A 27517-nucleotide genomic window follows, 5' to 3' on the forward strand; every position below is an offset into this window, starting at 1 on the left:
TCTTGTGGCAGAATGCAAGCTATTCTAGTAAGAGTTATTCTTTTAGTCATTTATATTTCCCAGACACATAGATAGGAGGAGCCTTGGTCATGTGTCTTGAGTTATAGGTATAGTTTTAATAGTAGGATTAGTTTTAGTGAGGTAACAACATCATTTTTAAAAATGTACATCATGAAAGTATATCATTGTTCCATACCTTAAGTGAATATTAAATGTAAATGAGCAAGACTTCCTAGAAGGGATTGTAGACTATTTTGCTGACCACTTTGTTTTAGTTTTAATGATAGTAATATGCATAATGTGTGAAATGGTTGAGCAGTTGAATTCTGAACACATTGGATTCTGGAATATTACTTTTCTTGCTGAATCTCTAAAACAGTCTTCAGTGTTATATCATTAGATAGTTAAACCATCTCCCTTACCCCTTCTAATAAATAAAAAACCTCAAAACAAAATCAAGAAAGAAATAATGGCAAACCAAGGGATAATGACCTTTTTTTAAAAGTTTTTATTTATTTATTTATTTATTTATTTATTTATTTATTTATTTATTTATTTATTTATTCATGAGAGACACAGAAAGAGATGGGCAGAGACATAGGCAGAGGGAGAAGCAGGCTCCATGCAGGGAGCCCGATGTGGGACTCAATCCTGGAACTCCAGGATCACGCCTCAACTGCTGAGCCACCCAGGTGTCCCAGATAATGACATTTTAACGAAATTTTGCTTTTGAAGGAGTTATGCTAAAAGGGATTTATATCTTCCTTATTAGCTTGTCAAATAAGATTGTTATCTTGAAAAATCCCTTTCAATATATTTTTATTTAAAATATTATAATGTATCATTCAAAATTATTCCCTTTTCTTTCTTTTTTTTGTATCCTTTTTCTTTCAGTACTGTACAGCCTAAAAATTTTCAACATTTTCTTGTGTATATATTCATTTCTTGATTTTCTTTTACCTTTCCTTTATCTATGCAGATTTATTCATAAGACAGTTTGTTGTTTTAGGTACATTTTCCTTCTGATACATATCTTTAATCTAATAGGAAGAGAAATAAATTGACCTGTTTATAATAAGTCTTTGCATTAGTAAGAAAATTCAGATGATGAACCAATAGAACAAAAAAAATTGGGATGATACTTTTAGTAGTTTATGTAAGGAAATTGAAGAAGTAGAACTAGAGGGGCTCTAGTCAGTGGCTCACCTCAGTGGCTCAGTGAGGTGGCACTGAGGCTCACCTCAGTGGCTTAGGCAGGTCATGATCTCAGGGTCCTGGGATCGAGCCCTGAGTTAGGCTCCCTGTTCAATGGGGAGCCTACTTCTCCCTTTCCGTTTGCCCTTCCCTACTACTTGTGCTTCTCTCTCTTTCTGTGTCAAATAAATAAATAAAACCTTAAAAAAAAAAACATAGAACTAGAAATAACATAGTTATAGTTGTATCCATTTTATCATAATTCTGTATATCTTTTTATCCCTTGTTAGGAAATACTGCATTAACTTATGCCTGTGCTGGAGGATTTGTTGACATTGTGAAAGTGCTACTTAATGAAGGTGCAAATATAGAAGATCATAATGAAAATGGACATACCCCCTTAATGGAAGCAGCTAGTGCAGGTCATGTGGAAGTTGCAAGAGTTCTTCTGGATCATGGGGCAGGCATCAACACTCATTCTAATGAATTCAAAGAAAGTGCTCTTACCCTTGCATGCTATAAAGGTACTCTATATATATGAATATTTACAATTTTTTCATAACAACTTTGGAAATTTAAATATTTGAGGGTTGAGTATTTGAATTAATTTTATATTACTTATGTTTTCCCTGTGCTGTCAAATTATGTAATTTGTAAGAGATTATATAGAAAGTCCATTTTAGCCTGTATTTTGTAAAGTATAATTTCACAATGTATGTTTTTTTTATTATTTTAATTCAGATTTATTCAGGTAACTGTGAAGTCAACAAAAGCTCATAGTACAGATTTAGAGAGTTTCCATTATTTAATAACTTTTGTTTTATATGATTTTTCCAACCTTTATTTCAAAAATAATACTCAAATAATAGTGATAATCATAGTTGATACAGAAAACCTCAAAAAACACAGAAAAGCTAAATAAGGAAAAGAAATTTTATAATGACATGTAATGTTGCCCCCTAAAGATTAAAGCATGTAAGCAGTATTTTAGTGTACTTATTTCCAGTGAGTTTTTTAATCATATATATAAACAAACATATATACATATATATATTTAAACTAAACAACCATATTGAACTGTTTTATAGTCTGCTTATTTTATTTAGTAATAAATCATGAACATTTCCCATCTCAAATATTTTTGTAACACAACTTTTGATGGTCACCTAGTATTTCCCTATTTCAGCTAGCAGTAAATATGGCTGCATGTGTCATGAAACCTAAACAAATAATGATTTAAACAAAAGAGAAACTTTTATATATATATAAATCAAGTCCAAGGGTAGGTTGTTTAGAGCCAGTATAACCATTCAACTGCTATCAGGATCTCAGAATTCTGTTTTTCTGTTCTGCCTTCTTAATATCCTAGATAGTGGTTTCTATCTTCAAAATTACCTTTAATCCAAGATGGTAGCTAGAGCCCCATTAATCTATATTGTAGGAACAATGAAGAGGATAAGGGCAAAATGGGGAGTGCCTTCCAAATTAGTAAGCTACCTTTAAGGAATCTTAGACGTCTGCCTCATAGCTTCTATTTACATCTCATTAGCTACACGTAGCAAGGGAAGCTGGGAAATGTAGTCAGGCGTGTTGCCACTCAGATAAAATCAGAGTTCTATTATTCAGGAAGACTGAAAGAGTGGATATTGAGTAGGGAACTAGTAGTCTCTGCAAATACATCAAATGGATGCACCATAATTGCCTATTGTTGGACCCTTGAATTGTTCCCAGTTTTTCACTATTATTAAAAACACTGTAATAACATCCTTGTGCAGACATCTTTGCCTAATCTCTGATTATTTCCTTAGGATAAATTCCTGGAAGTGGAATTGCTGGGTCAAAGGGTATGGACATTTTTAAGGCTTTTGATACATATTGCCAAATTGCCTTCTAGAAAGGTTGAACCAATTTGCACTCCCACCAGCAGTGTTTGAGAGTGCCCTTTATCCCACCCTACACCCTCACCAACACTGGGTATTATCATTCTTTTTAATATTTGCCATTTTGATAGTAAAAAATGGTGTCTCATTTTAATTTTCATTTGTTTAATAGGAAGGTTTAATTTTTTTTTTTCAGTTTAGTATTCATTTGCATTTCTTTTTTAATAATCATTTCATGTCCTTCATCCATTTTTCTACTGGAGTGTTTGTCTTTTTCTTACCGACTATTAAGGATTTTTATATATTAAATGTATCCAGAGGGTTGAAATTATTTTGAATGGAGTTTTCTGTGCCTGTTCATTGCCACAGTGAGTTTATGGTCATTATTTTAATGCTGCTTTTATGAAAAATATGATCCAAACCTATTTTGCTTGGCATTCTATTTGATTTCAGTGTTTTGATTTGATAGTTTGATAGTTTATATAGATTAAATCAAAGAATAAGTATTCTTGCTTTACTTAACTTGAGTTATGTGCTTTCTACTAATTCCATCTTTAAAACCTAGATGCCTTGATGAGAGCCTGCTTATTATTTTGGATTGACTTTGTAAAACAGTCATTCCTTTCTTGAATGAAAAATGAATTCTCATAAATATTTGTATAGATACCTGAAAGAAAATGTTTCCTCATTTTAATACTTATATATTAATACTCAATTCCTTAGAAATACAGTTTGAAAATTTATGTGTTTTGTTTTTAAGGCCATTTGGATATGGTTCGCTTTCTACTTGATGCTGGTGCAGATCAAGAGCACAAAACAGATGAGATGCACACTGCTTTAATGGAGGCTTGCATGGTAATTTTAAATTGCACTCCTTTGAGATGACACTGAAATGCAATGTTTTGTTTAACCTTTGTTTTTGTTTTATTTTTTTGAAAGAGAACTTACTACTTTTATGTACAGAAAATTCAACAGTATACACTTAGCCCAGTTTGGTGGTCAGTTCTTTAGCCTTTGTCTTTTCCGTCTTAGCAATGCAAATCACCAAGTTTGGACCTAGGATGTTGCCTCTCCAGTGACAGCAGATCTCATCATATTTGTCATTATAATTGGTCCTGATAGCTTCTGCCAGCTTAGCCAGAGCTCCTTTGTCTTCTGAGTTAATCTGTGTGAAGGCAGGACAGTGGTGTTGGTCTTCCCATGGACCAGATGCCCTAACCTGGCCTTCCCCTTGATAATGAAGTAGGAAACCCCATCTTACAACACAGGGCAGGCAAGAAGACAACAACTCAGTGGGATCCACATCATGTGCAATCACTACTAGCTGAGCCTTCTTATTTTCCACTAAGATGGTGATAGTATTAAGCCCAGCTTGAAGGACAGGCAGCCTCTTAGTGGGGGATATTCCCTTGGCTCACAACTTTCTTCTCACCCCATGTCAACAATCTCTCCTTCTCTTGCTTTGTCTCTGGTGTGTATTTGTGGGCCAACTTAAGTAGTTGAGTAGCTGTTTGGTGGTCCAAGGCCTAGGTGAACTGATTAATTGTGGGAGGCATTTTTAGGCATTTATAGAAAAATAGCCTTTTGCTGCTACAGGTGGATGTAGTGGGGCCATTTGACGAAGTGGATGAGGTCCCTTTTGGGCTGGATGTCTTGTCTGATGCCAGAATTCTTGGGTTTTTCTTAGACAGGGTTGACTACCTTCTTGGCCTTCTGCTTCTTCATGACAGCTAGGGCCAAGGCCACTTTCTTCTCTTAAGACTTCTTTCCGTTTGGCATCTTGGATGGCTAGAGGAGGTTTGTTTAACTTTTTTTTTTTTTTTTAATTTTTAAAAAAGATTTTATTTATTTATTTGCAAGAGAGAGAGTATGCAAGCAGTGGGAGGAGCAGAAGGAAAGGGCAGAGGGAGAGGGAGAAGCAGACTCCCCACTGGATAGGGAGCCCGACTTGGGGCTTGATGCCAGAACCCTGAGATCATGACTTGAGCTGAAGGCAAACACTTAACTGATTGAGCCACCCAGGCGCCCCAGTTTGTTTAACTTTTGCTAGTAAATCTGTCATTGTAGGTAACAGTACAAAAGGCAGGCTTGGCTCTGTCGATTCTAACATATTGATAGACCTTTATTTTCTCTAATTTTTTTATTGTGGTAAAAGATATAAAATTTGCATTCTTGTACATTTTTAAGTATATAGTTCAGTGTATTAAGTACATTCATGATCTATAACCGTCACCACCATCTATCTTCATAACTCTTTTCATCTTGTACAACTAAAACTCTGTAACCATTAAATAGCAACTTCGCATTCCCTGCTCTCCCCAGCCCCTGGCAATCACCATTCTACTTTCTCTTTATGATTTTGATCACCCTGTCTCATTTAAGAGTAATCATACAGGGCATCCCTGGGTGGCTCAGCGGTTTGGCGCCTGGTGTGATCCTGGAGTCCCAGGATCGAGTCTCACGTCAGGCTCCCTGCAGGGAGCCTGCTTCTCCCTCTGCCTGTGTCTTTGCCTCTCTCTCTTTCTCTCTGTGTCTCTCATGAATAAATAAATAAAATCTTAAAAAGAAAGTTATCTTACAAAATTAATTAACTAGTTAATTAATTAAAAGAAGAGGAATCATATAGGATTTGTCTTTCTGTGACTGCCTTCTTCCACTTAGCAGTGTTCTTAAGGTTCATCCATGTTGTAGCATATGTCAGAATTTCCTTACTTTTTTAAGGCTGCATTATGTTTCCTTGTATATATATATATAAAATACATATATATAAAATATATATGAAATACATTTTGCTTATTCATTCATCCTTTGGTGGATGCTTGGGTTGCTTCCATGCATTAGCTATTGTGAATAATGCTGCTGTGAACACAGGTGTACAGATACCTGCTCAAGTTCCTGCTTTCAGTTCTTTTGAGTATATACTCAGAAGCGATATTGCTTGATAATATGGTATTTCTATTTTTAATTTTTTGAAGAATTGCTACCATACTGTTTTTCTACAGTGGTTATACCATTTTTACTTTTCCGTAGTGTACAAGGATTCCAATTTCTCTATATTCTCACCAACACTTGTTATTTTCTGGGAGTATTTTGGTAGTAGCCATCCGAAGGGTTGTGAGGTGATATCTCATTATAGTTTGGATGTGCATTTCCCTAAGGATTAGTGAAGTTGAGCATCTTTTCATGTGCTTATTAGCCATTGTATATCTTCTTTGTTGAAAAGTCTATTTAGATCCTTTGCCTGTTCTTGAATTAAGTTGGTTGGTTTTTGTTTCTGAGTTTCAGGAATTCTTTATATATTTTGGATATTAATCTCTTATGCCCATTATAGATATATCCAAATATTTTCTCCCATTCTCTGGGTTGCCTTTTTACTCTATTGATAGTATCTTTTATATACAAAGCTTTTTAATTTAATGAAATCCAATTTGTTTATTTTTTCTTTTGATGCCTGTGCCTTTGGTATCATATCCAAGAAATCGTTGCTAAATTCAATGTCATGAAGCTTTTGTCCTATGTTTTCTTTTAAGAGTTTTGTAGTTTTAGATTTTTGATCCCTTTTGCATTAATTTTTGTATATGGTGTTAAATAAGGGTCCAACTTCATTCTTTTGCATGTGGATATACAGTTTTCCCAGTATCATTTGTTAAAAAGACTATCCTTTCCTAATTAAATGGTCTAGACATCCTTGTCAAAAATCATTGGCCGTATATGCAAGAGTTTATTTCTGGGATCTCTGTTTTATTCCTTTTGTGTATGTCTATCTTTATGCCAGTACCAGATATTATGATTACTGTAGTTTTGTATATGTTTAGAAATCAGAAAGTGTGAATCCTCCTGCTTTATTTTAATTTGTCAAGATGGTTTTCAGGGGTCCCTTTAGATCCATATAAATTTTAGAATTGGCTTTTATATTTCTGCCAAAAACCACCATTGGGCTTTTGTTAGGAATTGCATTGAATCTATAGATTGCTTTGGTTAGTATTGACATCTTAACAATATTAAGGCTTCCAATCTGTGAAAATAGAATGTGTTTCCACTTATTTATATCTTCTTTAATTTCTTTCAGCAATGTTTTATAGTTTTCATTATGTAAGTATTTTACTTTCTTGACTAATTCCTAAGTATTTTATTCTTTTTGATGATATTGTAAATGGAAGTGTTTTTCTAATATACATTTCAGAATACTTATTGTAAATGTGTTGAAATGCAACTAATTTCAATGTGTTAACTTTGCATTTTGCTACTTTGCTGAATTCATTTATAAGCTCAAATAATTTTTTTTAAAGATTTTTTATTTATTTATTCATGAGAGACACACACCTAGAGAGAGAGAGGCAGAAACACAGGCAGAGGGAGAAGCAGGCTCCACGCAGGGAGCCCGATGTGGGACTCGATCCTGGGTCTCCAGGATCACGCCCTGGACTGAAGGTGGTGCTAAACCACTGAGCCACCAGGGTTGCCCCCTCAAATAGTTTTTTTTGTGTGTAGTCTTTAGTGTTTTGTACATACCATCTGTGAACAGAAATAATTTTACTTCTTCCTTTCCTTGAATGCTGCTTTTTTTTTTTTTTTTTTTTTTAACTTTTCTTGCCTAATTGTTCTGGCCAGAACTTCCAGTACAGTTTGAAGAGAAGCTGTGAAAGTGGGCATTCTTGTCTTGTTCTTGATCTTAGAAGAAAAGCTTTCCGTCTTTCACCATTGAGTAGATGTTTGCTGTGGATTTTTCATACTTGACTTGTATTATTTTGTGATAGCTTCCTTCTATTCCTAATTTGTTGAGTATTTTTATCATGAAACTATGTTGAATTTTGTCAGATACTTTTTTTTTGTATCAATGGAGATGATTCTGTGATTTTTTTCCCCCTTATTCTGTTAATGTGGTATGTTATATTGTTTTATTTTCTTATGTTGAGCCATCCTTGAATTCCAGGAATAAATCCTCGTTGATCATGGTGGATCAAGGATAAACCTTTTAATATGCTGCTGAATTCACTTTGCTAGTATTTTGTTGGGGATTTTAGCATTTGCTATTCATAAAAGACATTGGTCTGTACTTTTTCTTATAGAACCTGTGGCTGAGTTTGATATCAGGGTAATGCTAGTCTCATAGAATGAGTTAAGTATTCCCTCATCTTCAATTTTTTGAAGAAGTTTGAGAAGGATGAGTGTTAATTCTTTTTTAATGTTTGGTAGAATTCACCAAAGAGCCATCAGATCCATGAGTTTTCTTTATTGGGAGATTTTTTTGAAATTACTGGTTCAATCCCTTTATTAAAGTTCTATTCAAATTTTCTATTTCTTTGTGAGTTAGTCTTTATAGACTTTGTGTTTCTTGGAATTTGTCCATTTCATCTAGGTTATTCATTTTGTTGGCATACAACTGATGTGCTGTCTTTTTTTTTTTCTTAAGATTTTATTTATTTATTCATGAAAGAGAGAGGCAGAGACATAGCCAGAGAAAGAAGCAGGCTCCCTGTAGGGAACCGGAGGAGGGACTCGAACCCAGGACCCCGAGATCATGAACTGAGCCAAAGGCAGACACTTAACCACTGAGCCACCTAAGTGACCTGATGTGCTGTCTTATAATCCTTTTTATTTCTGTAGAAGTGGTAGTACTGTCCCTACTTTCATTTCTGATTTTACTAATTTTTTTCTTTGTCCATCTAGCTAAAGGTTTCTCATTTTTATTTACCCTTTCAAAGAACCAGCTTTTGATTTCATTGATTTTTCTCTATTTCATTCATCTCTCTTTTAACCTTTATTTCCTTCTGTCAGTTTTGTGTTTAGTCTTTTTTCAGTTCCTTTAATTGTGTCTAGCTTGTGTAATTAAAAAAATTTTTTTTAAATTTCATTTCAGTATAGTTAACATACAGTTTAATATTAGTTTTGGGTATATAATATTCTGATTCAACAATTCTATACATTACTAGTGCTTATCATAATAAGTGTACTCTTCAAAATACACACCGTGTATTTTGTCCATCCCCCTACCCACCTCCCCTCTGGTAACCATCATTTTGTTCTCTGTAGTTAAGAGTCTATTTCTTGGTTTCTTTCTCTTTTTTTCCCCTTTGTTCACTTTTTTTTTTGTTTTTTTGTTTTTTTAAAGATTTTATTTATTCATGAGAGACACAGAGAGAAAGAGAGGCAGAGAGACACAGGCAGAGGGAGAAGCAGGCTCCATGCAGGGAGACTGATGTGGGACTCGATCCTGGGTCTCCAGGATCATGCCCTGGGCTGAAGGCAGTGCTAAACCTCTGAACCACCTGGGCTGCCCCATTTGTTTTGTTTCTTTTTTTTTTTTTTTTTTTTTTTAATTTTTATTTGATAGTCACACAGAGAGAGAGAGAGAGGCAGAGACACAGGCAGAGGGAGAAGCAGGCTCCATGCACCGGGAGCCCGACGTGGGATTCGATCCCGGGTCTCCAGGATCGCGCCCTGGGCCAAAGGCAGGCGCCAAACCGCTGCGCCACCCAGGGATCCCTGTTTCTTAAGTTCTGTGTATGAATGCAGTCATATGGTCTTTTTCTGACTTATTTAACTTAAGCGTTATACTCTAACTCCATGTTGTTGCAGATGTCAAGATTTCATTCTTTTTTAATGGCTGAATAATATTCTGTTCTATTGTGTATGTATATATGTGTGTATATATACACACACACCACATCTTCTTTATCTCTCTATTTATTTGTTATTATTATTTTTTATATCCATTTATTTATTGATGGACACTTGGGCTGCTTCCATAATTTGGCTATTACAAATAATGCTGCAATAAACATAGGGGTACATATATCCTTTTGAATTAGTGTTTCTGTATTCTTTGGATAAATACCCAGTAGTGCACAATTACTGGATTGTACAGTAGTTCTATTTTTAATTACTTGTGAACCTCCATACTGTTTTCCACAGCAGCTGCACCAGTTTGTATTCTTACCAGTCGACCACAAGCGTTCCTTTTTCTCTTTGCCAACACTTGCCATTTCTTGTGTTGTAGATTTTACCCACTATGACTGTTGTGAGGTGATATTTCATTGTAGTTTTGATTTGCATTTCCCTGATGATGAGTAATGTTGAGTATCTTTTCATGTATCTCTTGGCCATTGGTATGTCTTCTTTAAAGAAATGTCTATTCATGTCTTCTTCCCATTTTAAAATTTTAATTTAATTTAAAAATTTTAAAATAGTTTATTTATTTATTCATGAGAGACACAGGAAGAGAGAGGCAGAGATACAGGCAGAGGGAGGAGAAGCAGCTCCATGCAAAGAGCCTGATGTAGGACTCGATCGTGGGAATCTGAGATCAGGCCCTGAACCAAAGGCAGACGTTCAACCGTTCAACTGCTGAGCCACCCAGGCATCCCTCTTCTTCCCATTTTAAATTGGAGAATTTGTTTTTTGGGTGTGAGTTGTGTAAGTTCTTAATACATTTTGATACTACCACTTTATCAGATATGTCACTTGCAGATACCTTCTCCCATTCAGTAGGTTATCTTTTAATTTTGATGATTGTTTCCTTAACTATGCAAAAGCTTTTTATTTTGAGGTAGTCTCAGTAGTTTATTTTTGCTTTTATTTCCCTTACCTCTGGAGACATATCTAGAAAAATGTTGGTATGGCCAATATGAGAGAAATTACTGCCTGTGATTTCTAGGATTTTTATGGTCAGGTCTCACATTTAGGTTTTTTTTTATCCACTGAGTTTATTTATTTTATTATTTTAAAAAGATTTTATTTATTTTTGGGGCATCTGGGTGGTTCATTTGGTTGGTCATCTGCCTTTGGTTCAGGTCATGATCTCAGGGTCCTAGGATTGAACCTCACATTGGATTCTACTCAGTGGGAGTCTGCCTCCCCCCCCGCCCCCCCGCCCCCGCTCATGCTCACACGCTCTCTCTCTCTCAAATAAATAAATAAATCCCTATCAAAATACCATGGACTTTCTTCAGAGAGTTAGAACAAATTATTTTAAGATTTGTGTGGAATCAGAAAAGACCCCGAATAGCCAGGAGAATTTTAAAAAAGAAAACCATAGCTGGGGGCATCACAATGCCAGATTTCAGGTTGTAGAAGCTGTGGTCATCAAGACAGTGTGGTACTGGCACAAAAACAGACACATAGATCAATGAAACAGAATAGAGAATCCAGAAGTGGACCCTCAACTTTATGGTCAACTAATACTCGACAAAGGAGGAAAGACTATCCACTGGAAAAAAGGCAGTCTCTTCAATAAATGGTGCTGGGAAAATTGGACATCCACATGCAGAAGAATGAAACTAGACCACTCTCTTTCACCATACACAAAGATAAACTCAAAATGGATGAAAGATCTCAATGTGAGACAAGATTCCATCAAAATCCTAGAGGAGAACACAGGCAACACCCTTTTTGAACTCGGCCACAATAACTTCTTGCAAGATACATCCCTGAACGCAAAAGAAACAAAAGCAAAAATGAACTATTGGGACTTCATCAAAATAAGAAGCTTTTGCACAGCAAAGGATACAGTCAACAAAACTAAAAGACAACCTACAGAATGGGAGCAGATATTTGCAAATGACGTATCAGATAAAGGGCTAGTTTCCAAGATCTATAAAGAACTTATTAAACTCAACAGCAAAGAAACAAACAATCCAATCATGAAATGGGCAAAAGACATGAACAGAAATCTCACAGAGGAAGACATAGACATGGCCAACACTCACATGAGAAAATGCTCTGCATCACTTGCCATCAGGGAAATACAAATCAAAACCACAATGAGATACAACCTCACACCAGTGAGAATGGGGAAAATTAACAAGGAAACCACAAATGTTGGAGAGGATGTGGAGAAAAGGGAACCCTCTTACACTGTTGGTGGGAATATGACTTGGTGCAGCCACTCTGGAAAACTGTGGTTCCTCAAAGAGTTAAAAATAGACCTGCCCTACGACCTAGCAATTGCACTGTTGGGGATTTACGCCAAAGATACAGATGCAATGAAACGCCGGGACACCTGCACCCTGATGTTTATAGCAGCAATGTCCACAATAGCCAAACTGCGGAAGGAGCCTCGGTGTCCATCGAAAGATGAATGGATAAAGATGTGGTTTATGTATACAATGGAATATTACTCAGCTATTAGAAATGACAAATACCCACCATTTGCTTCAATGTGGATGGAACTGGAGGGTATTATGCTGAGTGAAATGAGTCAATCGGAGAAGGACAAACATTATATGTTCTCATTCATTTGGGGAATATAAATAATAGTGAAAGGGAATAGAAGGGAAGGGAGAAGAAATGGGTAGGAAATATCAGAAAGGGAGACAGAACATAAAGACTCCCAACTCTGGGAAACGAACTAGGGGTGGTGGAAGGGGAGGAAGAAGGGGTAGGGGTGAATGGGTTACGGGCACTGAGGGGGGCACTTGACGGGATGAACACTGGGTGTTATTCTGTATGTTGGCAAATTGAACAGCAATAAAAAATAAATTTATTATTAAAATAAACAAATAAATAAATAAAATCTTTAAGAAAAGGATTTTATTTCTTTTTTTATTTGAGAGAGAGCATGAGTATGGGTGTGCACACATAAGTGGGGGTAAGGGCAGAGGGTGAGGGAGAAGCAGACTCCCCACTGAGCAGGGAACCTGTTGCAGGGAGCCTGATGCATGTTTCCCAGGACTCTGGGATCATGACCTGAGCTGAAGGCAGACACTTAACTGAGTGAACCACCCAGTCTCCCCAATTGAGTTTATTTTTATGTATGGTGTAAGAAACTGAACCTTTTTCCTTCTTTTGTATATAGCAGTCCAGTTTTCCCAATATCGTTTGTTGAAGAAACTATATTCTGCTGGTTGTGGTAGGGTGTTCTGTAAATGTTAGATCCTGTTGGTTAATGGTAGAGTTCTTCTACATTCTTTCTGATTTGCTGTCTAGTTTTTCTAACAATTATTGAGGGACTTGTGTTAAAATTTTCAGTTGTACTTGTGGATTTATGTAGTTCTTTTAGTTGCATTTCATTTTTTTTCCCACATGCTGGAGCTCTGTTGCTTGGTACCTATACATTTTTAGAATTGCTATGTCTTCTTTGTGATTGAGCCTTTTATCATTATGTGATGTTTCTCTCTTTGTCTGGTAATCTTCTTTGTTCTGAAGTCTCTTTTGTTAACATAGCTCCTGATACTAATCAGTTTTCCATCGATTGTTTCCCTGATAAATGTTTTTATCCTTTCCTTTCAATCTTTGATATGTGTGATATGCCTATATTGTTATACTAAAGTGAGTTTTTTGCAGACAACATATTTTTTAGTTCATGTTTTGTAATCCATTCTGTCCATCTTTGTTTTTTAATTGGTTTGGTTAGACCATTTATGGCTAAGTGTAATTGTTGATATGATGTTCTTATTTCCTGACCCTATGTTAAAATTTGTAAATTAATTTTCTCCATTTTCCCCCTTTATTTATTAATTTATTTAATTTTTAAAGAAGATTTTAATTTATTTATTCATGAGAGACACAGAAAAATAAGCAGAGACATAGGCAGATGGAGAAGCAGGCTCTTCGCAGGGAGCCCGATGTGGGACTTGATCCCTAGACCCTGGGATCACCCCCTGAGTGAAGGCAGACACTCTCAACCACTAAGCCACCCGGCATCCCTATTTTCTTTAATATAGCATCAGTGGTCCTTTTCTTCCATCTCTTATATTTGATTTAGTTCTAGGTCTAATTTTATTGGTTATTGTATATATTGACAATCAGTACATTTTCCTCCCTTTTAATGTGTCTGGTATTTTTATTTGTAAGCCATATGCTGTAGATGATCCCTTTTCAAGGATCCTTTTCAAGGATTTCCTATCCTTCTTGTAAAACTGTTATGTTTGTTCTAGCAGGCAGTTAAACTACCAGTATTTATTCTGAGGGTTAATTTCAGCTTGACTCTTCTACTCCTAGTTCCTTACTCCTTGATCTTTGGCTACTCCTTAGGTATGGCTCTCTACCATCGCCTTTGAAAGCCTGGATATTCACCATTGGTCTTTCTATTCTGATTGAGGTCTTCAACCTTCCAGCAGTCATTCTCTGCTAGGCATTCAGGAATGTCATTTTTGGTGTGTTCAACTCAGGATTTGCCCAAGTATCTGAAGATAATTTTATACAGATTTTTGAGATTCCTCTGTATTTTCTTTTTCTCAGGTATCTTGCCCATACTCCTCATGTCCCAACTGTCTTGGCTACTTTGTATTCTGATCTTTGTTTTCTTGGCTGAAAGAGATCTTCACTCTGTTTAGCCTCAGTTTCCTTAGACCATGGCTTAGAAGATGCCTAAAGAACGAAAGCTAAAGTGAATGTAGGGTTCATCATATGTGCTGCCTTTTTTGGTGCTTAGCCTCAGGTTGGTTGCTATTCAGTGCCGCCGGTTGCTTTATCTATTTTTCCCTAATTTTAAAGTTGTTTATGATAGAATGAGTCCAGTATCAGCTACTGACTAAAGTCTTAGAATTTTAAAAAATTCTAATGATTCTTTTAGACCTTTAAGATTGGATTATTCTGTTTTTACTTCATTCTTTTTTCTCCTTTGACAAAATTAATACTTTTTTATTAAAGAAAAAGTGCTTACTGTAACTTCTGTCTTAATGTATGTACTCAAGATAAGGTAGCACAATCAAGAAAGAAATTGAAGTAAATTCACACAAAACTACTGGGAGCCTAGAGGATCAATGCACGATGGTAGTTCCCTGATCTGTGAATACTTATAACTTCTGTTTTCTTTCCATTAAAAATGTATTTCAAACACCAAATAACTTACATGTAAAATAAAACATATTTTAAACAAATTATGTATTAAGTTTATTATGCATTATTTTATATGTATTTGAAATATTAGTGTTTAGTAGTAAAGCTAGAATTTTATTTTAGTTTGAATAAATGTGTAATTTTAATGCCAGTTCATTTGTTTTTGATATGTCAAAAGTGATTAAAGCTGGTCTAGTAATTTAGTTGAATATAACGAAACTCTTGATAGATACTGAAATTTAATATTTAATTAAGGGTTCTTTAATTCTTTAATAAGAGAATTGCCCAACCTTATAAAACCTTATTTTATACTCAGTCTTTACCTTTCATTAGCAGTATTTTGGTCATTTTTGAATTACAGGACAGCACAGCATTTGACTTTATATGCTATAAGAGTTAAGGCCTGTATAAAATTTTGAAGTAAAGAATTTGAAACTAAAGAAAGATATTTATGGCAATAGAGGGATAGAATGAATTACCAAGAGAATGTTTTATTAATTGCCTTACTGTCTATGCAAATGGGTCCATGGTAATATTATTTACAAGTGAATAGATAATTTATTTTTACATCTTTGTAAAATCTTTCTTTCATTGCAATGAGCTAGTGCTGAGGAAAAATATAGGGTACTATGGGTCCACAGGAGTTTTCCTTGGTGACATAATCCCAAGTGGTAATGACTTCATAGAATTTGTTGTTATTTTTTTGCCAAGTCTTTGTTTCTTAAATAGATCTAATACAGTTTCTACACTTAAATAGGACACCTAGGTTTGAGGGTATAGTTATATTTGACTTGGCAGTAGTATAAACAGTAATTATTTTAAGTATTATTGTCTATGGATTTAACGGTTTTGAACTTTTTCAAAGAATGTGAAAATTTGAAATTGTTTGGAATTGTTAATGCATGTCACAAATCTGATTCTTATATAAAATTTTGGGTTTGTTTAAAAGTGAGGTAAGGTAATTTTAATGGAATTTTTGATAAGATATCTCAAGTTTCTCAGATGAACATGGTAATATGTATGGCTCTAAGGTGCATCTCCTTTTCTTCCTTTCTGTCTTTCCTCAATTCTTACCTCTTTTCTCCCAATTAAAAAATCTCAAAAAAAAAAAAAAATCTCAAACAACAACATAAATTCCTTCCTTCTTGCCTTACTTCTAAAAATCTGCAGGATGGACATGTAGAGGTAGCACGTTTGCTTTTGGATAGTGGTGCTCAAGTGAATATGCCTGCAGATTCATTCGAATCTCCGTTAACGCTAGCTGCCTGTGGAGGACACGTTGAATTGGCAGCTCTACTTATTGAAAGGGGAGCAAATCTAGAAGAAGTAAATGATGAAGGATATACTCCCTTGATGGAAGCTGCTCGGGAAGGCCATGAAGAGATGGTGGCACTCCTCCTAGCACAAGGTAAAGTAGTTTTACTTCTTCTTCTTCTTCTTCTTTTTTTTTTTCTTTTTTAAGATTTTATTTATTCATTTGATGGGGAGAGAGAGAGAGAGAGACCAAGCACAAGCAGGGGGAGCAGCAGAGGGAAAGAAAGGGAGAAGCAGGCTCCACAGCAAGCAGGGAGCCCAATGTGGGACTTGATCCTAGGACCCCAGAATCATGACCTGAGCCGAAGGCAGATGCTTAACCAACTGAGCCACCCAAGCACCCCTAGTTTTACTTCTTTAATAAAGAAATCGATTTTCTTTGGATGGCTTGTGTTGAGTATCAAGGAAGTTTACTACAACTTAAATATTTTTTTACATTGATGGTAAAATAAATTATCATCACCCTAGAAGGAATCTCAGAAGTAGGGAGAGATGATTAACACAGTTTAGAAAATATCTTTATCATAAATCTATTGCAGCTAGTTTATCAATTTTTGTGCTTTTCTCTCAGGAGCAAATATAAATGCCCAGACAGAAGAAACCCAAGAAACTGCTCTGACCTTGGCTTGTTGTGGAGGATTTTCTGAAGTTGCAGACTTCTTGATTAAGGCAGGGGCTGATATAGAACTTGGCTGCTCCACACCTCTGATGGAGGCTTCACAGGAGGGACACCTTGAACTGGTTAAATATTTATTGGCTGCCGGTATGTGGCTTTAAAAATGCCTTTTAGGAAAAGGCTTTTTTATATTGTTTTCATAACTTTGCCAATTAATCTTAACTTTTTCATAACTACAAAAGTTGAAAGCCAGCTCCACAATTTGACTGCTCTTCCTAGGCTCCTAAATCTTTAAAAATCTCATTTTAAGACATTTTCTTATTGTTATTAATGTTTGCTTCGTGACCATAGCCTTCTCATTGACCTTCTCTCTCCATTGAATAGTTTGTGGCTTCTGGAAGAGAGAATTTATTTTTTTTTAGTCTCTATTAGTAAGAGGAAGTGAGGATGACATTATAGAGGTTGTATTTTGACACTTTTTAAAAATATTTTATTTACTGGAGAGAGAGCGAGAGAGCATGCATGTGCAGGGCAAAGGGCAGAGGGACAAACAGATTCCCCCGGTGAGCGACGAGCCAAATGCAGGGCTCAATCCCAGGACCCTTGGATCATGACCTGAGCCAAAGGCAGATGCTTAACCAATTGAGACACCCAGGAGCCCCTGGTACAGTTCCTTTCTGTGTGCCTAAAGACATAAAAGAAAGTTAGGATACTTAAAATATCCTATAATATTTTAAAACTTTGAATTCATCAATTTCATCAAATTGTGAAATTGGACTATTTAATAAAACTTTACAGTTCATAAAGTAAATATTTGTTTTGTTTTGTTATTTGCTTACTAGGTGCTAATGTTCATGCTACAACAGCAACAGGAGACACAGCCTTAACCTATGCTTGCGAAAATGGACATACGGATGTTGCAGATGTTTTACTTCAAGCAGGAGCTGATTTAGTAAGATATTTTTATTTTTTATTTTTTTATGTGAATGTTGATATTTCTTCATTTGTTTTTCACATTTAGAAAATATTTCTAAAGGAGATCAATAGTTTACAGACTTTGTATAAAATAACTTAAAAAAAGTTATTTATAGTTGTAGTTATTGGTTTTCTTAAATATATTTGAAAGTACTTAGTTTTTAATAGGGCACACTGTTTCTTTGCTAGGTAAAACTGTTAGTTCATTTCTTCCACTCACCCCAATCCCATTTGACATTCCTGAACTTTTTAAACTGCTCTTTGTAGACATATCATAATTTAAATGATATGTTTACAGAATAGAATAACCTATAAATCACTTTGATTTCTTTTGTTTCTTTAGTTTGACATTTAAAAACAAAGCTACTGTCCTCTAAATAAAACATTATTACAGCATTCTATTCTTTCTCTGTTCTTCTAGTGTTTTCTATTTTGGCTTTTCAAAGTTTCAAATTAGATGGCAGGTTCGTATGTGTAATAATCTTTACAACTATGGGGAATTGTAAATAGTTTAAAAATTCATACTTCTTGATGAAATGCGTGCTTTGGCTAATTTTTATTTTGTGAGGGTACTTTAAACTGCTTTCTAGAGTTTTCTCCAAATTTCCTTATATATTTCTTAAAAATCTGTGTGAGACATAGACAGCTATAAATGTTGTAGAGAACTGATACATTATTTAGAAAAACCTGTGGAAATACTGCCTTTTAAACCATTTCAAGTAATAGACATTCCCACATAGATAACTGAGAACATTATTGGAAAGTAATTTTTGGTTACCATAAATGTATATACTATGCATTTATGCTCTTTATTTATCACTATTTCTACTGATACATATTATAAGGATAACAATAAGATTCATTTTCATCAATCAGGATCTTCCCCATTAGGTCTGAATTTCTGAAAGGTATTCATTTTTTGCTTGAAAAGTATTCAGAGTGATATGTTAAGTAGATATCAATTTTCTGCCTTCTTTCCTTTTTTAGACTTGCTTTGGGTCATCCATAAAAATTAAGAATTGAAATATTTCATCACTTAAAATAAAGAAATAGGGTATAGCATAAAAGCTATATGCAAATTTAATACTCTTATCCTCTAAATTCTTATCTGACTTCCCTCTTCCATTTTTCTATGCAAAGTCATTTTCTTAATCTTTTGAGAATTACTCTGAAAATATTCTATAGTAAAAAGAGAAACCATAATATATAGAAAACCTTACTGATTTTGATGGAATTAAAAATCTATTATGAAATATTTTTAAGTGTTTTATTTTTGTTGGTCTGGAATTATACAGAGTGTGATTAGAATTCCTCAGAAGAATCAAAAGATTTGAATTTATCATACTATTTTACATTCAAAATGTACAATTAAAAAAGTGGCTCAGATAAATATATATCTTAAGTAGAAGGGTAATATTGTTAATCTAATATAATTGTTTATTCTATTTTGCAATCTACCTTTGCATTCATATTAATGTATAATTATAACCATAGTGTAATATAGTTTTCTATTTTTTCCATTGTGTTCTGTCATAATCTTTTCCATATTGCTATATAGTCTCTATATTTCTAGCTCTTCCATTAAGTTAATGAACCATAATTATTCACTTATTGAACTTTTAACTTTTCATTTTTCACTGTTATACTGTTAGATTTAATAACTATGCATAGCTTTTTTTCTTTTCAATAACTTCATATATTGAATTTTACTTTAAAAGTATATTGCCTTTTCCATGCTTTTGCCATCTGTGGAGACACATTTCAGTTTTAATATTAGTTCTTTTCCTCATTAATAAAAAGCAGTACCCATTCTTTATATAAAATGTGGCAAGTATGAGAAAAGATAGTAAGTTTGGTATTTAAAACCTATAAATAGGGGCAGCCCTGGTGGCTCAGTGGGTTTGGCGCCACCTTTAGTCCAGGTGGTGATCCCGGAGACCCTGGATCGAGTCCCGCATTGGGCTCCCTGCATGAAGCCTGCTTCTCCCTCTGCCTGTGTCTCTGCATCTCTCTCTCTCTCTGTGTCTCTATGAATAAATAAATAAAATGTTTAAAAAATAATAAAATAAAACCTATAAATAAACTTTGTAATTTCAGGCTTTACTTTGTAAGCAAGAGGGGGATAAACAAGACATAATCAAAAATAAGAAGTGAGTAAAGCAGGCAGATCAATCTCAATCCTGAGAAAAAGTGACTGATAATTTTTACTGGCTGAACCTTACAAGACAGTAGCAGAGTAGCATCTTTCTTGTCCTCCATTCTTTGCTCTCACTTTCTACTGTCTGTTTCAGGCTGTACTAATTTAGTCCATTGCTTCGCAGACTCTCCACTCCCATTCTGTCCCTGGCATCCCATTGGTGTGGTTCTGATACTTACATTAGCTAGCTGTTTAAGTTAAATGAAATTTTTGTGTGTGTGGGCTGGCTGAGGACCTTCATTTTTTTTGGAACGATTTTGACCTTCAGTTTTAAATAAGGATGTACAAGTCAACCTTTGGAACACAGTCTGAACCAACCCCTATTCTCTGTTAGATTTGAGAGCCTAACTTTTCTCACAGTTAAAGGTTTTGATATTATAGTTTGTAAAAAGGAGCTTAAAAACTGTTGTTTCTCATTCTTTAAAATATCTTGTACCAGAATCAGGATATTATTTATGGTTTAAAAACCTCTTAATGCAACAATTTGGTTTTCTTGTATTGTTGCCTGAGATGAACCTGAAAACTTTTACGACTTTTCATTCTGAATGTATAGTAGGTATAATTGATGACTTTGTTTTAAGGGAAATGTAGAAATTTTCTTATTGATTTAAAAAAAAATTCTCAGCTAGAACTGTTGGTATACTTGAGTGTTTTCAGGTAGATCCTCAAATTATGTGCATGTTCTAATTTTAAACTTAGTTATTTAAAATGTCACTTTTTCTAGTTTTAAAAATATTTTAAATTAAAATTATTTATAGATATATTTTTTTAAAGATTTTATTTATTTATTCATGAGAGATACAGAGAGAGAGGCAGAGACATAGGCAGAGGAAGAGGCAGGCTCCATGCAGGAAGCCCGATGTGGGACTCAATCTTGGGACTCTGGGATCCTGCCCTGAGCCAAAGGCAGATAGAGCTCAACCACTGAGCCACCCAGGCATCCCTATTTATAGATATTTCTAGTAAAAAGAACACTGAATATCATATTTAGAGGTTGTGGATTGATATGTAGCTTGTCTAACTTTTTAATAATTGAATAAATTTGAATAATCTGTTTAAAACTTTTGGACTTGCTTAGTATCCTTAAATAGGCTACTTAAAATTTCTTCTTGAAAATAAAAAATTAAATTTAAAATGGTCCATTAATTCCAGAAGTTTTTGAAAATCCTCCCTGTTTGGCATGCAGAATCATTTTAACTACTCTGTAAATAGAAAACATTTAGCAAATCCCCTAATTCATATATTCCTGATCTTTCACATCTCGTTACTACAGTAATGGGAATCATTGTATATTGAAATAAAGATTATTCCTTTATGTGTTTTCTTTCTCTGCATAGCATCTTTGTTTATTGGGCCCATGTTTGTTTTTAGTATTTGATATGATTATAGGTATATGATGTAAACCCATTGTAAGAAAGTTTGTATTAAAATGCATTAGCATTACTTAAAATCTAAAAGAAATATATTCTTTTAAAAACTGCCTTTGGAAACTACTTAATCTCATTTCTCTGAAAAGGAATTTTCATGTTATTTGTGTCTTCACACATTTGTTGCTAAACCTTTTGATCAAAAATTACTAATAGCACCATTTAATAACTGAAATTGACCAAGTCCTATACTCTTTTAGACCCTGCTGTGGTGTTTTTTTATTACTCTAAGCTATTGTCCCCAATTATTGGTCTTTCGACCAGAAGGCAGAGTTTTAGTATTTCATACTTGTTCTCATCTCTGTAGCTAGCTAGATTCAGCTAAAGTACTTATGGCTTGATTTCTTTTACCACAGTTGTCTTCTTAATATTACTTTTCAGTAAGAAGAATTTGCATTGTTAACTATATGACAGTTTAATTTGATTATAAAACTTTTTTTCTCATGTTTGCCTTTAATTTTGACTTTGTGTTGGCTAACATGTCAGAGGTGTTTTGATTTGGTGTTTGTATTTTTCAAACCATTTGTGAAGATGATAGATTCTTTCTCTTTTCATCATGACATGTTAATTTCAGTATTAAAACTTTGGTACATTTGTTAAGATAGAAGAAATAATTGTCATCTGTAGAATTTCCTTCACATGTATTTGCAGCAAAGCTGAATTTGGAATGGGAGAGAAAGTAATATATAAATCAGGTAAATAAGTCTCCAGCTCCTTGGCCTTTCATTTCTAGAAGAGGTATATCATAGGATAACCGATCAGTAAATTCCAAAGTCGAGGAGTACTCCCTATGATAAACAACTAATATAGGTATTAGGAATATGAGTACATTCTAGATAGGTTCATATAAAAAGATTTAGTGACCCTACTTAGCATTTTATAGGCCAGCATTGCTATTTGAAAGTAGAACTTACTATAAACTTACTATAGGAAAAAATGTTTATAGAAGATATCCTATAATCCTATATCTAAATGGAGGTCTAATGAGTGACAAAAGCTACACTTAGTTGTTTAAGAACTAATGCTGTGGAACATTAGACAGAACATCTACGTTTTCAGTATAGCCATCAAATCACTGATTAATACAATAAGGAAACATTTGCCTCAATTTCCCATCTGTTAAAGTGAAATTTAGTATTATTTTCTGAACTATTTTACCAAGTCCTATAAAGATTCTCACTTTGGTTCTGCTGGATATCCTTGGGCAAATCACTTAAATTCTCCAAGCTTATTTGTTTGTCTTTCTTCTCATCCTCGTCCTCCTCCTCTTCTTCTTCCTTTTTTTTTTTTTTTTTTATGAGGAGTTTAGACCAGATGATCTTGACTGCCTGGCTTAAGAAATCTAATTTTGTGATTTCTGAAGAACAAGTGAATTGCCTATTTGGAGGTATTACATGCTCTAGATGATCTTGAGTGCTTGTTAGTCTAAGAATATGTAAAGTGCTATGAGATCTTAAAGAAAATGATTTTTTTAAGATTATAAACCATCATTACTAATAATGGTGATAAATATTATATAAATTATTCTCTCTTAAAATATTTGTATCTATTAGATGTATTTTAATTACTCCAAACATTATTTTTGGATATTAATTGTAACTGATAGCAGATTTAACTTGTCATAAAATATTTTATAGATTTTTTTTTTAAGATTTTATTTATTTATTCATGAGAGACAGAGAGAGATAGAGAGAGAGGCAGAGACACAGGCAGAGGGAGAAGCAGCCTCCATGCAGGAGCCTGACGCGGGACTTGATCCCGGGACTCCAGGATTGCGCCCTGGGCATAAGGCAGGCGCTAAACCGCTGAGCCACCCAGGGATCCCCCTTTATAGATTATCTTAACGGATAAAAGTTATTATTCCCTGGAGTGCCTTGGTGGCTATACCCTTGATCTTATCTCTGGTCTTGATCTCCAGGTCATGAGTTTGAGCCCCATGCTGGGCATGGAGTCTACTTAAAGAAAAAAGAAAGTTACTAATCCCTAAAACACACAATTAACTTGGTAAAGAATAAATAAAGAATAATCATTTTAATGCTAAATCATTATCTCTTCAATCCTAAGTCATCTATTAATATTTTATTCTACTTAAATACTATTAAAGAAGTAGGAAGAGGGACGCCTGGGCGGCTCAGTGGTTAAGCGTCTGCCTTCAGCTCAGGTCATGATCCTAGGATCCAGAATTGAGTTCTGCTTCAGGCTCCTTGCAAGGAGCCTTCTTCTCCCTCTGCCTGTGTTTCTGCCTCTCTCTCTCTCATGAATAAATAAATAAATAAATCTTTAAAAAAAAAAAAAAAAGAAGTAGGAAGAGTTTCCTTGTCATGGATTTTTGTTTTTTTTTTTTTTTTTTGATTTTTGTTTTAAGTGAACTATTTCCTCAAGAATACAAGTTTCTCAGTTATTTTTGGAATTATTCAATTATAAATACATTCTTTTTTTCTTGCAGTTAAAGTTTATTTCAAGTAGTAGGATAAATTTGTGTTACATCTTCTCATCTTACATACCTTAAAATTTTTCAAAATGTCCTTTGGGTAGGATTGTTTTTACAGCTTTGGGTTTCAAGTATATGTAAGCAATGTTCAAAGAGAGACAAAAATTAGAATGCGATTTTACTTTAAGATGTCTGCCACCTTGAAGATAGGAATGAAAGAGGGAGAGGATACCAAGGACATGAGCTAGAGTATGGTTTTTTTCTTTATGCTCACAATGAATCTCTTTTAGGTGAAATGGATCAGAGTAAATAAATAGAACCAACCTAAAGAAGTGTGGTCGATCACAGCATTGCTAATTATGGTGTCTTTGCCATATTGAGTAGAAGTTGGTCCTATACCAATAGCTTATTTTCCTTGTTATTGTGGCTAAATTTTTGTTTAACAAAAGCTTATAACTGATTGAAATTTTTTTCCTTAGTTTTAAATAGGTAATATCTTTACATGATTCAAAATTACAAAACATAAAAATGTCCTGTGGGCACTTACTTTCCCTCTCCATTGGCAATAATGTTGTTCATTTCCTGTATCTTTCCAGAGATATTTTATGTGTATGATGAAAAGTCACATATATTGAAAGAAAGAGTTAGCAGTGTTCAGGGTTTTGTATAATTCCTTATTGAGATTGAGTTTTGGTTTTTGCTATACTAATTTTCTCTGTAGTTTTGACCATAGCTTTTAAGAGTTTTTAACATTTTTAATATTTTAATAAAAATTGAAGCACTTGGCACTAATGAGAAAATTGGGCACTCTGAATATGTCAAAATAGTCTGTCACTGATTTTCATCCCTAACCATAAAGGAGGCTTCCTGACTCTTTTTGCTTTTCTTGGATTATATCCTGCAGCCAAATGAACTTTTTGGGGCATTTTTTAAGAATACTTGAAACTAAGTGATTTGAAGAAGGATGCATTAACACTCTCGTCCTTATTCGTGGAATTTATTTCTTTGAAATGAGATTTGATATGGACTTATATCAAAAGAAAAAGTTTAGATTAATTAGTATCTATATTAAATCTTATGTAATGGAAATGCGGACCAGGTCCTTTTTCATAAGTTTTTTTTTTTTTTTTAATTTCGGCAATATGTTGTTTGTCTTTCTAGACATTTCTATCCCCTGAACATATATATAGTTTGTGTATGTGAGCAATATGTCTTTTTTATATGAATGGTTTCTTATCACATATATATATATATATATATACTCTTCCATAAATTTTTTCTTATAATATTTTTCTATATTAGTTTCAATAGATTTCTCAGTTTTTTCCCACAGGTCCCAGGGTTCTATATAATTTATTGATCATTTATTTATTCATAAACTTCTGAGTTATTACAGTTTTTAAATATTATAAATGGTGCTATACTAAGTGTTGTTAAACGTATTTATATATTTTTGTTACTTTTGTAAATATATCTGTAGGGATAAATTCCTAGAAATGAAATTACTGGTTATCAGAGGATCCACATCTAAAATTTTGATAGCTGTTGCCAAATTGTTCGAAAATTCTGAACCAGTCTGCATTTCTATTAACAGTTGAGACCTGATTCCCCACATCTTGTTAACATGAGTTAGAGTTTTCTTTCTTTCTTTCTTTCTTTCTTTCTTTCTTTCTTTCTTTCTTTCTTTCTTTCTTTCTTCTTTCTTTCTTTCCTTCTTTCTTTCTTGTTTAATTTTCTAATCTTTCATCATAGTCCTCATGTTTGTTTTATCTAAAAAATCTTTCTCTGTTCCAAGTAGCCCTATGGGCTACTACTCATTAATTGCTTCTAAAGCTTTTGTGAACTATGTAAAACAAAGGTATAAAGTTATTTTCTGAAAGAGTATTCAGACATCATTTACAAATGCAAACTTTGAAATATTTTGTTAATTTCTTTAACATTAATTTTTTCAAAAAAATCAAATATTCAAATAGTATCTATTGACTTCATTCTGAAAGAGGATAATAGATCTTCCACCACAGGATTTGTATAAGTTCTTTTATTTTGCACTGTCTTGGTTTTATAACATTAACATTTTGGTTTTATGGCCCTATTTCTCACAGTTGTTTAACTCCAACTGTATATTTAGGGGACTCAGTGTTTGCTATACTACTCTTTTGCAGTATGTACCTCTTAATTCCTGAGTTCCTAAACTTGACTCTCCTTTTGGCTGGCAGATATTTGGTATTTTTATTTGAATTTACTCTTCTCCCCCCCAAAAAGGAGTTCACAGGTGTGCTCATATTTTTGAGACTACTATATATTATATTTATAAATGAATGTAGCCATATATAAAATTATTGAATCGCTTCTTTTTTCTCCTCAAAATTTTAAGCCATGTATTCTACTGTCTTCTGATACTGAATATTTCCAAAGCTTGCTAGATTATTCCCTATTATGTGTAACTTCCTTTTTTTGCCTGTATTATCATTAGTCATTACACTTTTAAACCTCTGTGATTTCATCAGAATTATGTTTTAGTGTTTATTATTTTATATTAATTTTTCCTAGAAATCCATGAGTGCTTTCTGTCTGAAGATTATAGGTCATCCTCTTAGGTCTTCTCTCCTCCCCCTCCTGTGGTTTTCTTGCACTTTATCCTCGAAGACTTCTTTTTCCACTCTGTTTTCTTCTGGGATATCTATTATTTGTATATTGGGTTCTTCTTGTCTCTTTCATCTTTATATCTGATTCTTTGCATTTCTTTATTTTTTCCTCTGTGTTGTTTCTTAAGCCCATTCTCCAGGTCACTAATTTTTCTGTACATTTCTGCTTCTATGTGGTTTTCATGGTTTCATTATTTCATTATTACTTAATTTCTTCTGTTCTTCCACCTTTTAAATCTCCTCTTGCTGTTACATCACTTTGTTTGGTTATTTAAAGAGTTCAGGTTCTTTTTTTTTATTTGGAAGTATAGGAGATATTTGACTAAAATTTTATTGTTTCCATTTTTGTAGGAATTTCCTAGTAGATTCTCTGTTGGATACTTTGTGCTTATTATTTGTATTTGAATGAGGCTTGCTATTTGTTGAACATCATGTGGGGATAGGGCAGGGAAAGGAAGTAAGTCCTAATAGCTTCATATTTTATAAATGTCTCGGCATACTTTCTCACCAAATCTCTACCATAGGAGCACATGTCCCCTTAAGCACGTCACCCAAATAAGAGGTAGGAGTGACTTAAGAGTGAATTTTTCTTGGGGCACCTGGGTGGCCCAGGTGGTTAAGCATTTCAGCTCAGGTTGTGATCTCAAGGGTCATACAATGGAGCCCTGCTGCTGCCCCTGGGAGTTCCACACTCAGGATGAAGTCTGCTTGAGATTCTCTCCCTTTCCCTCTGCCTTCTCCCTGCCCCCCGCCCCACACTGTGCTCTCTCCCTCTCCCTCTCTAAAATATATAAATAGGGGGATCCCTGGGTGGTGCAGCAGTTTGGCGCCTGCCTTTGGCCCAGGGTGCGATCCTGGAGACCGGGATCGAATCCCACGTCGGGCTCCCGGTGCATGGAGACTGCTTCTCCCTCAGCCTGTGTCTCTGCCTCTCTCCCTCTCTGTGTGTGTGTGACTATCATAAATAAATACAAATTAAAAAAAATATATATATATATATAAATAGGGCAGCCCGGGCGGCTCAGCGGTTTAGCACCACCTTCGGCCCAGGGACCCG

At 34.3% G+C, this 27517-nt stretch overlaps 1 protein-coding gene and 1 pseudogene across 8 annotated transcripts in view; one reads left to right on the forward strand and one right to left on the reverse strand.

Moving 5' to 3' along the window:
- Positions 1-27517, forward strand: part of ANKHD1 (ankyrin repeat and KH domain containing 1) — a 118807-nt gene that overhangs the window by 33850 nt on the left and 57440 nt on the right. For 7 of the 8 annotated variants that reach the window (XM_072826125.1, XM_072826123.1, XM_072826127.1 and 4 more), the window contains exons 6-10: positions 1485-1718; positions 3835-3929; positions 16026-16263; positions 16741-16932; positions 17628-17737. In XM_072826125.1, coding sequence (XP_072682226.1) covers positions 1485-1718; positions 3835-3929; positions 16026-16263; positions 16741-16932; positions 17628-17737 — 869 coding nt within the window. The remainder of the gene's footprint in view (positions 1-1484; positions 1719-3834; positions 3930-16025; positions 16264-16740; positions 16933-17627; positions 17738-27517) is intronic. The other variant, XM_072826130.1, reaches the window with a different exon arrangement.
- On the reverse strand, positions 4057-4853 carry LOC140633506 (large ribosomal subunit protein eL8 pseudogene; annotated as a pseudogene).

The sequence above is a fragment of the Canis lupus genome, chromosome 5 (genome assembly GCF_048164855.1).
Source record: "Canis lupus baileyi chromosome 5, mCanLup2.hap1, whole genome shotgun sequence".
In the NCBI taxonomy this organism is placed as follows: Eukaryota; Metazoa; Chordata; class Mammalia; order Carnivora; family Canidae; genus Canis; species Canis lupus.